The sequence below is a fragment of the Taudactylus pleione genome, unplaced genomic scaffold, assembly GCF_031769625.1.
Source record: "Taudactylus pleione unplaced genomic scaffold, aTauple2 ptg001724l, whole genome shotgun sequence".
NCBI classification, from domain to species: domain Eukaryota; kingdom Metazoa; phylum Chordata; class Amphibia; order Anura; family Myobatrachidae; genus Taudactylus; species Taudactylus pleione.
Genome location: NW_028286121.1, coordinates 1,006,249 through 1,025,508, shown reverse-complemented (window position 1 = coordinate 1,025,508; position 19,260 = coordinate 1,006,249). Strand labels below are relative to the sequence as shown.

Here is a 19,260-nt window from a genome sequence, read left to right as displayed (position 1 = left end):
GGAGTCTGCGTCAATTCATAAAGCGCTTTATTAAATTGCACGTGTCACCTACACACCATGACAGTGGACACTTAAAGGGTGGAATCCAGATGTAACCTCTCAATCCAGGTTGTGCCGCAGTGATGTCATGGTTCCTAGTGATCCGACTGGCTGAATAACGAGGAATATCGCGGCACGTTCACTCTCTGTTATAGGAGTAAGTGACGGCTGCAATTTAAGTCCTTCGACACATGATATAAACAGACGGGAGCGGTTTCTGCTAAGTCAGGAATCCAGCGCACATGATATAATACGTCCCACGCAGGGAGGCTTAGATCCGGACCTTTGTTGTGATGCAATATAGGTTGTATTCTACCCTCCTCATCCGGATTCAGCATCGCTCCCCCCGTAATGCTGCGTAAAAGCGCTCACTCGTAGGAAACGTTCCCGAAGGCCCGTCCGTCTCTGGCGCTGTGGAAGAAGAGGCTCTTTCAGCAGCACAACCTTATCCCTAAAGAAAAGTCTATGTCAGCTGGAATCTGTAGTGTAAAAGCCCCCCGCACCCTCCCCTTCCCCGAGATAGCACATGGCAACACCTAGTTATGGGGGTGGGATATCTACAATTATAAATATAATGGATCCCAGCTACCGGCACTATCTGTACCAGACCTCCGAGCACCGTCCTGTCTGTCCGTGAATAGAATTTATAAACGATAATAAAAAGTATGAACTAACGACTTAAGATCCTGGTTGGAAAGATCATTAAGAATAATAACTTTGGCTGGAGAAGTCTTTCCAAAATAAACCATTTAAAAATGTTGCTGCTAAATCCTACAGAGAGAAACTCCTGCGAGTCCCTGGGGGCAGGTCCATATACAAATACAGTAACGAGACACATGTAAGTGTATATGGCCCCCTCCCCGATATTACACACAACGCAAACCAGAGGGGCCAACATGGGACAAGGAGGTCAGATCTGAGGGGGGTCACACAAGCCATCCTATGCTGGATAACAGGGGGAGGGGTTGGCGGGGAGGGGGCTCCAGGGTTTGGGTCTGTAGGACAGATTAAGAGATACGGGAAGAGTCTCGTCATCCGCTCAGGAAGAACTTCTTGTAATATATGTTCATCTGCTCCAGGAAGATGAAGGTCAGCACGGTGTGAGGTCCCAGGCGGGCGTAGTAAGGGGTGAAGCCCTTCCAGAGGCTGAAGAACCCTTCATATCTAACGACCTTCACCAGGACATCCTGCGCAGAGGGCGGGGAAATGAGACAGCGTTAGAGCGCTCAGCCACAAGGCACGCACCAGAAACAGCTAGTGAACACACTCGCGACATGGGCGGAGGTCTCTGGGCAAAAAAATCATTCACAATGATGCCTGCTGCCAAGCTCAAAACCAGCTGGTAATACCCAGGACGATGCCACTGTCCCACCAGTCCTCTCCCGCCCCCAATCACTCACCAATCCACTCTTATACTCCGGCTTGCCGTCAATCATGCGCATGTTCTGTATCCTGCGGAGAGGACGAGAGGTTACTCCCGATGGCGTGTCACCAGGCGCCGTATAACATGCAGGAGCCAGCCTTTGCTGGCCAACAACAAGAAACTTAAATAGAGCTTAAAAAAACATTTTAAAAATCACAGATTAGATGATAAAAAAAAAACAAATAAAAAAAACAAAATCACAGATTAGACTAAAAAAAAAAAAAAACCATTATAAAATCACAGATTAGATCATAAAAAAAAGAAATAAAAAAACATTATAAAATCACAGATTAAATCATAAAAAAACAAACTAAAACCAAAAGTGAGATCAGCTTCTGACTTTAAATTTGACCACTATAACTAATAGCTCATTATGAAATAATCCCAGCTGACAGACCTAAAACAGCGCAGCAATGGCGGCCATATCCAAACGCAGGAGACCACCTCCTCCTACAGATGATACTACGTTATCCCCTACCGACAGACAGGAGGACATTTGTGTTATCTGGTGCAGGTGGCTGCAACTTATAGATGCTTCAAAATACCTTACAATATAGAACAGCAATAATAGATTATATGGCGTCAGCCCACTTTAGAATTAACGTCTGTGGCTCCTGAATAAAACTGTGGTCCTTATGTACCTAGACATAAACCTGTGTGGTGGAAAGGAATCAGCGGCAGGTGAAGGTGGTCATTCCTCTTATTCTATTACCACCCAGAGAGCAGTGAGAGGACGGAGGCCGAGGACAACCAAGGTCCCCGGCTGTTACACAGCTTGCCGGCTATACCATAAGGCGCTCGCTCTATCCGAACTCCGCTAGGTGTATTTGCATGCGCTTAAGCTTACAGTGTTGTAATCGGTTACCAAGCTGTAATAAAAACCGTAATGCGCTGGAAGCATTTTTAGGCTTTTTACGCTCTTGTATGTAGAAAGGATTTGAGTAAGATTTAAGGGAATCGCTACACCTGAGATAGGAAGAAACAGCAGGAATAAGAGGAGGAACCATTTCTGTGCATACAAATCACCAAATGAAGAAGATTTCCTCTTTGTTTTACCAACTGACTGAATAGTTTTGCAATGTGTGGCTCTGACCCGTGTTTGTTACGTACAACACTACAGGAGCGTCCAGACATTAGGGAGCTGGAGGCGCCGTTGACGTATTATCATCTGTATTCATTTGTAAAACTTTAAATAACAGAAAGATTGAGAGTAAAATAACTACACACAACCGAAGTAGTAATACTTATAGACAGCGTGCGGCAGGACTTGCTGGCTGATAACTCGTGTCCGGGTCACTGGACGCCGAGGGCAGACAGCGAATAGGAGCTTACCTGGTTTTTGCGATATCGACAGGCATGGAGGCAGCGGTGGTGACCAGACCACTGATCATACTGGCGCAGAAGTGACAGAAGATGTTATCCCGGAAATAACCTAAAAGGCAACGAAGAAAGGTCATTCCCTCTGAGCGGTGAGACCTCCATGGGGAGAGACTGTCCCTTCTGTCTCTCCGATAACCCGGCATCTCTGTTACTAAGGACTAAGCTGTAACCATCCTACTAAGGCCCTAGGTGTAACCATCCTACTAATGCCCTAGGTGTAACCATCCTACTAATGCCCTAGGTGTAACCATCCTACTAAGGCCCTAGGTGTAATGAATGAGGAGATGGCTCGGGGATTCCCGATCCGGACATTTCGGATGATGGGCTTCTACCATAAACTAGCGGAGTGATGATGTCACACAATGGTCATCAATTCTGTAGCGCGGTGATGACCTCTGTTGTCACATAATACACAAATAAAGTTATTGTTTCCAAATGGAAACTGTACATTAAGGGGGAATATTTACTAAAGTGTGGGCTTATAGACGTGGAGGGGTTGCCCATAGCAACCAATCTTATCTAGCACTTTATAGAAGCTGAATATGATTGGTAGCTATGGGCAACATCTCCACTTCTAAAAACCCCTCTCTTTAGTTAATAAGTATTCAGATGTACTTCATAAATATTAGGCAAGTGATGATGTCACAGCTGTATAATAATAATCTACATTTATAACAATATAATTGAAAGTAATAGGTCACAATACATATCACTCAGTCATTAAAACCAGAAGAGGACTTGTAATAGCCTTATACTGAATGATAGGTAGGACAGTATATAATTTCTGAGCAGACACAGCGCTATGTAATGATAATACTCACCCAACAAGTAAAAGCAGGGGTCACAGACTATGACATTATAACATGCAGAAGTTTATCACCCTGTTAGTGTTTAATTAAAACTCACCTGAATCCAAAAGAAACTGCTTGGACTGAGAATAAGATGCCAGCTGGGCAGCGTTCACAACTACAGCACGAGCCATGGTGGGTATACAGCCCTGAGGGAGAAAGACAGTCACACGTCACATACTGCCACCTCACCACACGTACACACAGCACTGGCCATGGTGGGTATACAGCCCTGAGTGAGAGAGAGAATCACACGTCACATACTGCCACCTCACCACACGTACACACAGCACTGGCCATGGTGGGTATACAGCCCTGAGGGAGAGAGACAGTCACACGTCACATACTGCCACCTCAACACACGTACACACAGCACAGGCCATGGTGGGTATACAGCCCTGAGGGAGAGAGACAGTCACACGTCACATACTGCCACCACACGTACACACAGCACTGGCCATGGTGGGTATACAGCCCTGAGGGAGAGAGACAGTCACACGTCACATACTGCCACCTCACCACACGTACACACAGCACGGGCCATGGTGGGTATACAGCCCTGAGGGAGAGAGACAGTCACACGTCACATACTGCCACCACACGTACACACAGCACTGGCCATGGTGGGTATACAGCCCTGAGGGAGAGAGACAGTCACACGTCACATACTGCCACCTCACCACACGTACACACAGCACGGGCCATGGTGGGTATACAGCCCTGAGGGAGAGAGACAGTCACACGTCACATACTGCCACCTCAACACACGTACACACAGCACAGGCCATGGTGGGTATACAGCCCTGAGGGAGAGAGACAGTCACACGTCACATACTGCCACCTCAACACACGTACACACAGCACAGGCCATGGTGGGTATACAGCCCTGAGGGAGAGAGACAGTCACACGTCACATACTGCCACCACACGTACACACAGCACTGGCCATGGTGGGTATACAGCCCTGAGGGAGAGAGACAGTCACACGTCACATACTGCCACCTCACCACACGTACACACAGCACGGGCCATGGTGGGTATACAGCCCTGAGGGAGAGAGACCGTCACACGTCACATACTGTCACCTCACTACACGTACACACAGCAAGGGCCATGGTGGGTATACAGCCCTGAGGGAGAGAGACAGGCACACGTCACATACTGCCACCTCACCACACGTACACACAGCACGGGCCATGGTGGGTATACAGCCCTGAGGGAGAGAGACAGTCACACGTCACGTACTGCCACCTCACCACACGTACACACAGCACGAGCCATGGTGAGTATACAGCCCTGAGGGAGAGAGACAGTCACACGTCACATACTGCCACCTCACCACACGTACACACAGCACTGGCCATGGTGAGTATACAGCCCTGAGGGAGAGAGACAGTCACATGTCACATACTGCCACCTCACCACACGTACACACAGCACGGGCCATGGTGAGTATACAGCCCTGAGGGAGAGAGACAGGCACACGTCACATATTGCCACCTCACCACACGTACACACAGCAAGGGCCATGGTGGGTATACAGCCCTGAGGGAGAGAGACAGTCACACGTCACATACTGTCACCTCACCACACGTACACACAGCACTGGCCATGGTGGGTATACAGCCCTGAGGGAGAGAGACAGTCACACGTCACATACTGCCACCACACGTACACACAGCACTGGCCATGGTGGGTATACAGCCCTGAGGGAGAGAGACAGTCACACGTCACATACTGCCACCTCACCACACGTACACACAGCACGGGCCATGGTGGGTATACAGCCCTGAGGGAGAGAGACAGTCACACGTCACATACTGCCACCTCAACACACGTACACACAGCACAGGCCATGGTGGGTATACAGCCCTGAGGGAGAGAGACAGTCACACGTCACATACTGCCACCACACGTACACACAGCACTGGCCATGGTGGGTATACAGCCCTGAGGGAGAGAGACAGTCACACGTCACATACTGCCACCTCACCACACGTACACACAGCACGGGCCATGGTGGGTATACAGCCCTGAGGGAGAGAGACAGTCACACGTCACATACTGCCACCACACGTACACACAGCACTGGCCATGGTGGGTATACAGCCCTGAGGGAGAGAGACAGTCACACGTCACATACTGCCACCTCACCACACGTACACACAGCACGGGCCATGGTGGGTATACAGCCCTGAGGGAGAGAGACAGTCACACGTCACATACTGCCACCTCAACACACGTACACACAGCACAGGCCATGGTGGGTATACAGCCCTGAGGGAGAGAGACAGTCACACGTCACATACTGCCACCTCAACACACGTACACACAGCACAGGCCATGGTGGGTATACAGCCCTGAGGGAGAGAGACAGTCACACGTCACATACTGCCACCACACGTACACACAGCACTGGCCATGGTGGGTATACAGCCCTGAGGGAGAGAGACAGTCACACGTCACATACTGCCACCTCACCACACGTACACACAGCACGGGCCATGGTGGGTATACAGCCCTGAGGGAGAGAGACCGTCACACGTCACATACTGTCACCTCACTACACGTACACACAGCAAGGGCCATGGTGGGTATACAGCCCTGAGGGAGAGAGACAGGCACACGTCACATACTGCCACCTCACCACACGTACACACAGCACGGGCCATGGTGGGTATACAGCCCTGAGGGAGAGAGACAGTCACACGTCACGTACTGCCACCTCACCACACGTACACACAGCACGAGCCATGGTGAGTATACAGCCCTGAGGGAGAGAGACAGTCACACGTCACATACTGCCACCTCACCACACGTACACACAGCACTGGCCATGGTGAGTATACAGCCCTGAGGGAGAGAGACAGTCACATGTCACATACTGCCACCTCACCACACGTACACACAGCACGGGCCATGGTGAGTATACAGCCCTGAGGGAGAGAGACAGGCACACGTCACATATTGCCACCTCACCACACGTACACACAGCAAGGGCCATGGTGGGTATACAGCCCTGAGGGAGAGAGACAGTCACACGTCACATACTGTCACCTCACCACACGTACACACAGCACTGGCCATGGTGGGTATACAGCCCTGAGGGAGAGAGACAGTCACACGTCACATACTGCCACCACACGTACACACAGCACTGGCCATGGTGGGTATACAGCCCTGAGGGAGAGAGACAGTCACACGTCACATACTGCCACCTCACCACACGTACACACAGCACGGGCCATGGTGGGTATACAGCCCTGAGGGAGAGAGACAGGCACACGTCACATACTGCCACCTCACCACACGTACACACAGCACGGGCCATGGTGGGTATACAGCCCTGAGGGAGAGAGACAGTCACACGTCACGTACTGCCACCTCACCACACGTACACACAGCACGAGCCATGGTGAGTATACAGCCCTGAGGGAGAGAGACAGTCACACGTCACATACTGCCACCTCACCACACGTACACACAGCACTGGCCATGGTGAGTATACAGCCCTGAGGGAGAGAGACAGTCACATGTCACATACTGCCACCTCACCACACGTACACACAGCACGGGCCATGGTGAGTATACAGCCCTGAGGGAGAGAGACAGGCACACGTCACATATTGCCACCTCACCACACGTACACACAGCAAGGGCCATGGTGGGTATACAGCCCTGAGGGAGAGAGACAGTCACACGTCACATACTGTCACCTCACCACACGTACACACAGCACTGGCCATGGTGGGTATACAGCCCTGAGGGAGAGAGACAGTCACACGTCACATACTGCCACCTCAACACACGTACACACAGCACTGGCCATGGTGGGTATACAGCCCTGAGGGAGAGAGACAGTCACACGTCACATACTGCCACCTCACCACACGTACACACAGCAAGGGCCATGGTGGGTATACAGCCCTGAGGGAGAGAGACAGTCACACGTCACATACTGCCACCACACGTACACACAGCACTGGCCATGGTGGGTATACAGCCCTGAGGGAGAGAGACAGTCACACGTCACATACTGCCACCTCACCACACGTACACACAGCACGGGCCATGGTGGGTATACAGCACTGAGTGAGAGAGACCGTCACACGTCACATACTGCCACCTCACCACACGTACACACAGCACTGGCCATGGTGGGTATACAGCACTGAGTGAGAGAGAGAATCACACGTCACATACTGTCACCTCACCACACGTACACACAGCACTGGCCATGGTGGGTATACAGCACTGAGTGAGAGAGACCGTCACACGTCACATACTGTCACCTCACCACACGTACACACAGCACGGGCCATGGTGGGTATACAGCCCTGAGGGAGAGAGACCGTCACACGTCACATACTGCCACCACACGTACACACAGCACTGGCCATGGTGGGTATACAGCCCTGAGGGAGAGAGTCTGTCACACGTCACATACTGCCACCTCACCACACGTACACACAGCACGGGCCATGGTGGGTATACAGCCCTGAGGGAGAGAGACAGTCACACGTCACATACTGCCACCTCACCACACGTACACACAGCAAGGGCCATGGTGGGTATACAGCCCTGAGGGAGAGAGACAGTCACACGTCACATACTGCCACCACACGTACACACAGCACTGGCCATGGTGGGTATACAGCCCTGAGGGAGAGAGACAGTCACACGTCACATACTGCCACCTCACCACACGTACACACAGCACGGGCCATGGTGGGTATACAGCCCTGAGTGAGAGAGAGAATCACACGTCACATACTGCCACCTCACCACACGTACATACAGCACTGGCCATGGTGGGTATACAGCCCTGAGTGAGAGAGAGAATCACACGTCACATACTGTCACCTCACCACACGTACACACAGCACTGGCCATGGTGGGTATACAGCACTGAGTGAGAGAGACCGTCACACGTCACATACTGTCACGAACACACAGAACAGTACATACAACCCACAACACATTACCGGGTGCTGCCACCTGTAAGTATGGACTCACCCGCCACAATGTGGTGATTCCTTCTTCTCTAGACATTCTCACTAGTGCATTGAAGACATTGCTATAGCCTCTTCTCTGGTCGGCAGGTAACCTGGGAGGAGACAAGAGTTCGGGTGACGTTACCCAGAGCGATAAGGGGTAATTGGCCAGCAAGCGGTATAACGATGGCTGCTTGTATTTCTAGTTATGGATTGCTATCACTGAAGCACAATGGGACAAGAGGGAACCTCAAAGTACAGAGAGGAAAGTGGGAAAAAGGCGCTTATGGGGCACGCCATGTACAATAGGGCTGACCAGGTCGCTTGCTGGACAAGTCTTCCGTCAGTATTTGGGATCACTGTGCTAAGTGTCCGGCACAAATTAAAAACGCTGTAATGTGGATCTGGTGGTTTCACGCTCCAATGAGGATGTGGTATCCAGGCAGAAATGCGCGATCTGGCCACTAGGGGGCGTGCTCACACCTTACCTTCCATCTGCCGTCATTCTAATGAGGGCGACCTCAGCCGGAGTCCCCACAAAGGCTCCCGTGGCCCCGGCCGTCATCCCTATTGCTGCTTTCATGAAGAAGTTGGGGGGCGTCCCATCTGGCTTGGTCAACTTCTCAAATAGTATCGTGTAAATTCCAAGACGCGTCGTCGTGTAGGTCGCTTGCCGCAAAAGGCCGGCAGATAACCTGTGTAACACAGTAATATCATAATGTAATCTGAGATAATAAAGAAACATTCTCACCCTGTGACACAGAAAGAAGGGAGCTATGAGCCTGTCCCTCCCACTGCAGGGTGACACAGTGACAGACAGAAGGCAGCTATGAGCCTGTCCCTCCCCCTGCAGGGTGACACAGTCAGAAGGCAGCTATGAGCCGGTCCCTCCCCGTGCAGGGTGACACAGACAGAAGGGAGCTATGAGCCTGTCCCTCCCCCTGCAGGGTGACAGAGACAGAAGGGAGCTATGAGCCTGTCCCTCCCCCTGCAGGGTGACACAGTGACACAGACAGAAGGGAGCTATGAGCCTGTCCCTCCCCCTGCAGGGTGACACAGACAGAAGGAATCTATGAGACTGTCCCTCCCCCTGCAGGGTGACAGAAGGGAGTTATGAGCCTGTCCCTCCCCCTGCAGGGTGACGCAGTTACACAGACAGAAGAGAGCTATGAGTCTGTCCCTTCCCCTGTAGGGTGACACAGTGACACAGACAGAAGGGAGCTATGAGCCTGTCCCTCCCCCTGCAGGGTGACGCAGTTACACAGACAGAAGAGAGCTATGAGTCTGTCCCTTCCCCTGTAGGGTGACACAGTGACACAGACAGAAGGGAGCTGTGAGCCTGTCCCTCCCCCTGCAGGGTGACAGAGACAGAAGGGAGCTATGAGTCTGTCCCTCCCCCTGCAGGGTGACACAGACAGAAGGGAGCTATGAGCCTGTCCCTCCCCCTGCAGGGTGACACAGACAGAAGGGAGCTATGAGTCTATCCCTCCCCCTGCAGGGTGACACAGACAGAAGGGAGCTATGAGCCTGTCCCTCCCCCTGCAGGGTGACACAGACAGAAGGGAGCAATGAGCCTGTCCCTCCCCCTGCAGGGTGACAGAGACATAAGGGAGCTATGAGCATGTCCCTCCCCCTGCAGGGTGACACAGACAGAAGGGAGCTATGAGCCTGTCCCTCCCCCTGCAGGGTGACACAGAGACACAGACAGAAGAGAGCTATGAGTGTGTCCCTACAGGGTGGCAGAGAAGAGAGTTATGGGAGTTGCCTTCTCACCCTGTATAGATGCCTCGGAGACCCTCATTCCTCAGTATACTGCCCACCGCATGGAAGCTGGTTTTGTACTCCTTGGTCTTAGCCCCCTCTCCACTCAGCTGCATGCGATTCTTCACCAGATCCAGCGGCTGGACGAACACCGTGGCTCCCATCCTAGATGTGAGACAGCATGAAATTGTGAATATAACAGGTAAGTATTATACGTAAGTACACAAACGTTGCGAAGCACTGCACGGAGGTCACTCACATCAGTCCCTGCCCCAGTGGAGCTTACAATCTATATTTCTACCACTTTGGGGGGGGGGTGGGGTTGGTTCTGGGGGGGGGGGGATGGGGAGAGTGTAGAAAGAAACCAGAGCACCCGGGGGAAACCAAAGCAAGCACGGAGAAAGCATACAAACTCTACACAGATTAGACCTTGTTGGGAATCAAACCTAAGACCTCAGTGCTGCGAGGTAGTAATGCTGACTACACCAACCATGTTGCTCACACTCATTATGTACATACACAATAGTGCCGCAGTGCTGCATTTCAAAAGGATGAGAATATACAATGAGTAGGCTTCCCGCTAGGCAGTTTTAGCAGGGTGCCACGCCCCGCTCGATTTTAAAACGCCCGAATGCTCCCTGCCCTAATGGGGGGGGGGGGGGGGGCTGGTTGGGAATTGTGGTGAAGCGTTCATCAAATGGTAGTGCCAACTCCACTAAATCTCATATTACCCCGACCCCTTCCCAGTTGGCAGTGCCAGCTTGCATTTATCATACATTACCCCGTCCCTTTGTTAGTGCCAGCGTGCCTTTGTCAGACATTAACCCCATCCCCTCCCATGCTGGCAGCGTCAGCTTGCATGTATCAGACATTGCTCCCCATATCCCTGCTCAGAACCTGTTCCGCCAGATCCTTACACACGTGATTTATTGCCTGATGTATGTTAGGTCTACAATCCACAGAGTTCATGTGAGTGTAAGCGCATATTACTGACAATAAAACCATGATTATAAGCAAACAGACAGGTCATCCAGACTTCTGTGCGTGTGGCGGGAGAGGACTCTGGCCCTCATTTAGAGGCGGTCGCAAGAAGCGAGTGCTCGTTCTGAATGAGAGCGGCCGCTTGTACGTTTTAGTGCGGCCTCCTGGTCGCTAGCTAAGCTGTGGGTTACCACCCACAGCTTTAGCGACTGACCAGGTTGATGGTCAAGACCATCGCGGCTTGCGACGAAACCCTAAGGTTGGGTCTCGGCAACCGCAAGCCCCAGGGAGATTCCTGCTCTGATCAAGCAGGAAGCTCCCCACTGACATCACTGCTGATGTCAGTGCGGCCGCCAACAAAACGGACGGCGTTCCGTTAGGAACGCCTCAATTTGTGTAGCCACCCCCCCACCGCCCCGCCTACACAACGGGGCGAGCTGTCGATCACCATCGACAGCCGCCCCTTTTGTAGTGAGCTCCGGAGCGAGAGAATTTCTCTCGCTCCGGGGCTTGCACACGCGCAGTGCGGCCACTGCATGTGCGCAGGGCCTTAACATCGACCCGGTTGCGAGCGCTCAGCGCTTGCGACCGGGTCTGAATGAGAGCCTCTGTACCATGTACCCAGGGAATAGGCATCAGCTGGTGATATTACAGAGAGCCCTGCGTGTATTACATGTGTTACATAATGTGTGCCTCTACCAGGTGCTGTATAACATACATGTATTACATGTGTTACATAATGTGTGTCTTTACCAGGTGGTGTATAACATGCATGTATTACATGTGTTGCATAATGTGTGTCTCTACCAGGTGCTGTATAACTTGCATGTGATATATAATGTGCGCCTCTACCAGGTGCTGTATCACATGCATGTATTACATGGGATTTATAATTCATGCCTCTACCAGGTGCTATATCATACATGTGTATTACATGTGATATATAATGTGTTCCTCTACCAGGTGCTGTATCATACATGTGTATTACATGTGATATATAATGTGTGCCTCTACCAGGTGCTGTATCACATGCATGTATTACATGGGATTTATAATTCATGCCTCTACCAGGTGCTATATCATACATGTGTATTACATGTGATATATAATGTTTTCCTCTACCAGGTGCTGTATCATACATGTGTATTACATGTGATATATAATGTGTGCCTCTATCAGGTGCTGTATCACATGCGTGTATTACATGTGATTTATAATTCATGCCTCTACCAGGTGCTATATCATACATGTGCATTACATGTGATATATAATGTGTTCCTCTACCAGGTGCTGTATCATACATGTGTATTACATGTGATATATAATGTGTGCCTCTATCAGGTGCTGTATCACATGCGTGTATTACATGTGATTTATAATTCATGCCTCTACCAGGTGCTATATCATACATGTGCATTACATGTGATATATAATGTGTTCCTCTACCAGGTGCTGTATCATACATGTGTATTACATGTGATATATAATGTGTGCCTCTATCAGGTGCTGTATCACATGCGTGTATTACATGTGATTTATAATTCATGCCTCTACCAGGTGCTGTATCATACATGTGTATTACATGTGTTACATAATGTGTGTCTCTACCAGGTGCTGTATTACATGTGATTTATAATTCATGCCTCTACCAGGTGCTATATCATACATGTACATTACATGTGATATATAATGTGTTCCTCTACCAGGTGCTGTATCATACATGTGTATTACATGTGATTTATAATTCATGCCTCTACCAGGTGCTATATCATACATGTGCATTACATGTGATATATAATGTGTTCCTCTACCAGGTGCTGTATCATACATGTGTATTACATGTGATATATAATGTGTGCTTCTATCAGGTGCTGTATCACATGCGTGTATTACATGTGATTTATAATTCATGCCTCTACCAGGTGCTGTATCATACATGTGTATTACATGTGATATATAATTTGTGCCTCTATCAGGTGCTGTATTACATGTGATTTATAATTCATGCCTCTACCAGGTGCTGTATCATACATGTGTATTACATGTGATATATAAAGTGTGCCTCTATCAGGTGCTGTATCACATGCGTGTATTACATGTGATTTATAATTCATGCCTCTACCAGGTGCTGTATCACATGCGTGTATTACATGTGATTTATAATTCATGCCTCTACCAGGTGCTATATCATACATGTGTATTACATGTGATATATGTGTTCCTCTACCAGGTGCTATATCATACATGTGTATTACATGTGATATATGTGTGCCTCTACCAGGTGCTGTATCACATGCATGTATTACATGGGATTTATAATTCATGCCTCTTCCAGGTGCTATATCATACATGTGCATTACATGAGATATATAATGTGTTCCTCTACCAGGTGCTGTATCATACATGTGTATTACATGTGATATATAATGTGTGCCTCTATCAGGTGCTGTATCACATGCGTGTATTACATGTGATTTATAATTCATGCCTCTACCAGGTGCTGTATCATACATGTGTATTACATGTGTTATATAATGTGTGTCTCTACCAGGTGCTGTATTACATGTGATTTATAATTCATGCCTCTACCAGGTGCTATATCATACATGTGCATTACATGTGATATATAATGTGTTCCTCTACCAGGTGCTGTATCATACATGTGTATTACATGTGATATATAATGTGTGCTTCTATCAGGTGCTGTATCACATGCGTGTATTACATGTGATTTATAATTCATGCCTCTACCAGGTGCTGTATCATACATGTGTATTACATGTGATATATAATTTGTGCCTCTATCAGGTGCTGTATCACATGCGTGTATTACATGTGATTTATAATTCATGCCTCTACCAGGTGCTGTATCATACATGTATATTACATGTGTTACATAATGTGTGTCTCTACCAGGTGCTGTATCATAAAGAGAGACCAATCAGGGGGCCACATCACACACAGGGAGACCAAGTGGGGGCCACACTAGACCCAAGGAGCCCAAATGGGGGGCAGCCAGACACAGGGAGACCAATCCAGGGGCCGCACAACATACAATGCAAAGTACACTGGTGCAAAATTAATAAATGTCAGTTAATAAAGGACAGAAACTGGTAATAGATCTTCATTCCTTAGCACATAAACCCTCCTCTAACATATCACTATATATTATATACATACATCATATACACAGTGCGGTGTAAGGATGAGACATAAGCCCCCCACAGGTCCCATAATACATAGCACTAGGGACATTACCCGGCCAGCCCCCCGAAGAGGAACTTGATGGCCTTGGGGGAGGTCCTCTGCTTGCCGCTCTCCGCCATCTTGTTACCGTCTGACAGCAGCGGAGACCCCCAAGGTGACACGGGAGGTGTGTGCGCTCCGGGGGCGGGGCGTGCTGCTGCTGCTGCTGCTGCTGCTGCTGCTGCTGGTGACGTCACCAGGACGCCGCACGGCGGCCATAGTCCAAAAGGGCAACGCTCCGGCCGCCTTGTTGGATAAGGGAGAAGGCGACCCGGCTACTCTGGGAACGCAGTTCATGACTACAGCACAGCGAATATCTGAGTCCCTGATTGGAGGTAACAGAGAGGGCGGCCTCAAAACCCTGAGAAAGGTGTACAATATTGGGGGGGAGGTCCGCCATCTTGAGTCAGGGCAAACGACAGGAGCTTTGGCTCGGCGGCGGCCATGTTGGATCCTGGAAAGAGGTCGAAGTTGCAAAGGTTTCTGTAGGTGAAGCCTTATACCCCTGTCATTGCCAATACATGTACAGGTATGGCTTCAAGTAAGTGGGTCACTCCACTACCTATGGCTCTTATATATTACAGTTACATTATTATTATTATTATTATTATTATTATTATTATTATTATTATTATTATTATTCATAATGCCAAGAAGCAGCAGAAGTTGGAAACATGGCAAATCTTAAAGCAATCACCTGCTGGCCACCATAACTGTCCTTCATCATTTATCGTAACCATGCCTCCTTTATCCCTCGGCCCTGGGGCAAACGACCCTGCTGTATGGTTGCTCTCGCTGCTGTCCGCCACGTCAGAGCCCACTATAATCCTTTGCTCTCATTAACCCCTGATGGGGACAGACCCTGGATGGTTGTTCTTCATGTTCGGCGGCAGCTGCTGTCGCCTCAGCGGCCGCGAGGATCACCAGGCGATGGAAGCAACAGTGATATTTGGGGTCCCTTGGTTCAGCAGCTGAACTGAGATGGTGCCCAGGAAGATCTTCTAAAGGGGAGATGAGCCAAGCCTTGGAAAGAGATTAAAGTGAAGTCGCCCAAACCAACCAATCAGCTTCTAACATTTCATAGACTATGCTAGATAAATGACAGACGCTGATTGGTCCACTTTATCTCTCTCCAAAGTGGGCCTATTGGATTTTAAGTGCCCCATTTAAGAACGTACCTAAATACCAGCGGCATATATTCCGTTTAGTATCAAAGTGATACTAACGGATTTGCCACTGGTATTCAACATTACCTCTCCAGCGAGGTCCGGCGCGGTCCAGCCACGATCCCTCTCCTCAGCAGCGTTTTCTGCTCTAATTCTGGCAGCCCATCGCTGCCAATGACGGGTTTATACGCAGGACACCTTCACCTGGCTGGGACCCGGCAGTGCCCGGAAAGGCTTCGCTGAAGCTGGAAAGGCTGCTGCCGGGTCCCCATTGCTGGCAATGGGGACCGTATTACTCTCCACAACTATAGATGGCTTAAGTGATACAGGGGTCTATGTACTAAGCAGTGTTAGGAGACAGAGTGAAATGTGATAAGTCTGTGATAAGGTGCCAGCCAATCAGCTCCCAATTGTCATTTTTCAAACACAGCCTGTGAGATGACAGTTGGGAGCTGATTGGCTGGCACCTTATCACTTTCTTATCACTTTTCACTCTGTCTCTTATCACTGCTTAGTACATAGACCCCACAGTGACAAACAGCAGTAATATTAGATAACCGCTGTTTGTTAAATATTGAAAGGAGATAATCCATTTAGCGAGTGCTAAAGGGGTTATGTCTCGTTGATAAATGGGGCCCTAACTTTTTTTTTTTTTTGGAGCATTATGGTTTTAGTTTGGTGTTAATATGTAATATTGGTTTTTATTATATCACCCTCCTCAATGTGAATCTCCAAATTGAGAAACACTGCCCTTTCCTGACTGGTGACTGATGGGAATGACAAATTGTTGTCGTTTCGGTTAATGTATGCTAAATACAATTCCGGGGAATGTGTGCTCACCCAACCAACTGAAGAACAAATCAAGACTGTATTGATTCTAGAGGGCCATGTTTACAACAGAGTGATTGCTGCTAATAAATTGCGGTTCTTGTCATCCCCAACAGTAGCTTGTCATAGCCTGGTGCAAACTTGTTTCCCATCGCTGTCCCTTGTAATTGCAAAATCCACTTGCTCTAAGGGCTAGAGGTTGTTTTGAGGCTACACACCTTGAGAGTGCAAGCAGGGCCGGTGCTAGGCTGGGCTGCGCCCAGCGCCGTCCTATGTTACCGCCCCTTCCCTCCTCCGCTCCCTCCCCCCTGAGCTTAAATATGTCCTATAGCGCTGGGAGAGGTGGGCGTTTCCTGTGCCCTCCGGAAACAGTAGCTCTCCAGGCGACAGACCGGCTTGCCCGTGCCTGGAGGGTGAAGGTGTAGAGTGATGAGACATCCAATGTCCCCGTCATGAATCCTTCCTTCCAACTGAAATCTCTGTGTGTTTGACATAGAGAAATGGCAGTACTTAGTTGCATTCCGAAAAGAATAGGTCATTGCTCACTTTCAGTAGGCCCGTCCCGGAAAGATAAAAGTGGAGGAGCTATGCAGAATTAGGGATAGAAGGCTACAAAAGAGGAGCCCAGAAAATAGATACGGATTTGACACAGACAATATGAGCAGATGCAGAGATTTGTCTTCAGCATTTCTTAGATTTAATCTAAAATCGTAACCACCAGAAGCAATCAAAGTAGAAACAAATACGCGCAGCCCTCTAACCGCGAAATGGAAATAAAAAAGACCATAGACCCTAAAGATACCCATGGACCCTAAAGGAGAGTGAGGAGGCAAAAGGTCTACGAGCAAGACCAAAGACTAAAAAAACACCAAAGGGTGTGTAACGCCAAACACTAAGCCAGAGAAACAGCCATTAGGGAAAGAATTCAAATTCACCCATAAGTACAATACAAATTAATTCAACACGCATGACCCTACATTTCCCTATTCCTATAATTACCAGTCTTGCCGTCTTACAGCACTGACGCAGGACCATGGAGGGCAGTGTGGCCATCTTCAAAAAAAAAAGGATGGCATCATACACATTAAGGGGTGCAAGGTTTGTGCTAGAAATAAGGATCAGAAAAATCATCCAACGGGTTCATTGATGCCATTACTGGTCCCCAGCAGGCCATGGGCGCACTCGTCTATGTATTTTAATATGGAGTTGCCCATGTCCAATAGGTTTAATACGATTTTGGTCATTGTTGATTGATTTAGCAAAATGGGCCATGGTGTTCCTCGCAAGGGTCTTCTCTCTGCCAAGGTACCAGCATCTGTTCCTCATTCAGAACATAATTATCCTCCACGGGATCCTCATTGTCATTTTATCTGATCAGGATTCTCACCCCGTGTCCAGGCCCTGGTGAGCGTTTAGTGTAGAGTTGGGCGCCTCCAGTTATCTAAGTAGAATGATTGGGTGGATTTTTTGCCTTCTCTGCTGTTATTGAGACTGTCCTCCTCGTGCCGCTACCCTTCCATAGTTGACAAGATCAAGCTAACCCCCCCTCATACTGTACATGCCAGTTGCCTTGGTGTCGTCTTCAACTCCACCCTCAGCCTTACCTCACATGGAAGTGCCTTACGCAGTCAGACACCTTACACATGGAGCTATCTGCCCTACAAATTCTGATGGCAGCTCTGAGTACAGCCACCGATTCCCAACCCAGGTGTTACCAGCGCACCTCGAGTACCCTTGTCGGTGAGTTCAGCTGCACGTATCTCCCCGATGCTAATATTTGCTGCATATACACTAAAAGTAGGTCTCTCTATGCCTTCAGTCAATGATCAGCCATTGAACTCACACTGTATGTGGCAGTGATATCTAGATAACGGGTACGACCGGATCGGTACCTCTTCATCATTGCACGGAACAAATCAGATTGGTCATGGCCCTTCCACACGAGGCCACACCCCTTTTTTCGGGCGCTCGTCTTATGTCCCTATTAGAAAATGGAGGAAAGGGGGCACCAATGCTCTTTCTGGCCCAGCTGGGCTACCAGAAGAGCTCTTACGGCTCTGTTGGTAGCCCAGCGATCACTTACCTGGTCTCGGCAGCAGCGTCACCTCCAGTGGCAGCTTCTGGGTCCCGGCAGTCATGTGACTGTCAATTCCCGGCAAAGTCATCATTGTGCCAGCGTTCCGGCGTCCCCTGTGTCGGGATACTGACCGTATCCCAGAATTACGCAATGCTGATATTTACACGGATCGAGCAATTGTTTCCGTGGCGGCCATTTCCCTGCGTTTTGTGAATGCGCAGTAGACTCCGGGCACTAGAGTGTGCCCGGAGTCTACTGCGCATGCGCAAAACACCGGAAAAATGGCCGCGGCGGCCATTTTCGGGTGTTCTGAGCAGCGCTGACAACCGACACGGGACCACGGACAGGTAGGTTTAAACTAATATGGGTGCAGTGTGTATGTGGTGCGGGGCCCCCATGGACCCGGGGGCCCGTGCACCCATTATAGAAACGCCCCTGGATCCGTGAGAGAATGCAGTTGCGATTGCATTAGAGTAAATGATGGAATTAGGCCTCGAGTCCTCTGCATTTTATTATT

At 49.4% G+C, this 19,260-nt stretch overlaps 2 protein-coding genes across 4 annotated transcripts in view; one reads left to right on the top strand and one right to left on the bottom strand.

Annotated features, from left to right (window-relative positions):
- Window positions 1–10: 10 nt before the first annotated feature.
- Window positions 11–14,866, bottom strand: SLC25A11 (solute carrier family 25 member 11). Its single transcript, XM_088464647.1, has 8 exons — window positions 14,685–14,866; window positions 10,458–10,610; window positions 9,173–9,379; window positions 8,707–8,797; window positions 3,749–3,839; window positions 2,795–2,894; window positions 1,440–1,491; window positions 11–1,226 (listed from the first exon to the last, which is right to left on the bottom strand). The coding sequence occupies exons 1-8, from the start codon at window positions 14,750–14,752 to the stop codon at window positions 1,071–1,073; spliced, it is 918 nt and encodes a 305-aa protein (XP_088320773.1). The 5' UTR covers window positions 14,753–14,866; the 3' UTR covers window positions 11–1,070.
- Window positions 14,726–19,260, top strand: part of LOC148439525 (uncharacterized) — a 41,756-nt gene continuing 37,221 nt past the window's right edge. Inside the window, exon 1 of one of the 3 annotated variants that reach the window (XM_088464644.1) lies at window positions 14,726–15,007. In XM_088464644.1, the coding sequence (XP_088320770.1) occupies window positions 14,968–15,007 (40 nt within the window). In that variant the 5' untranslated portion in view covers window positions 14,726–14,967. Of the gene's footprint in view, window positions 15,008–15,144; window positions 15,202–19,260 lie in introns of those variants that run through there. The other 2 variants (XM_088464646.1, XM_088464645.1) reach the window with 2 other exon arrangements.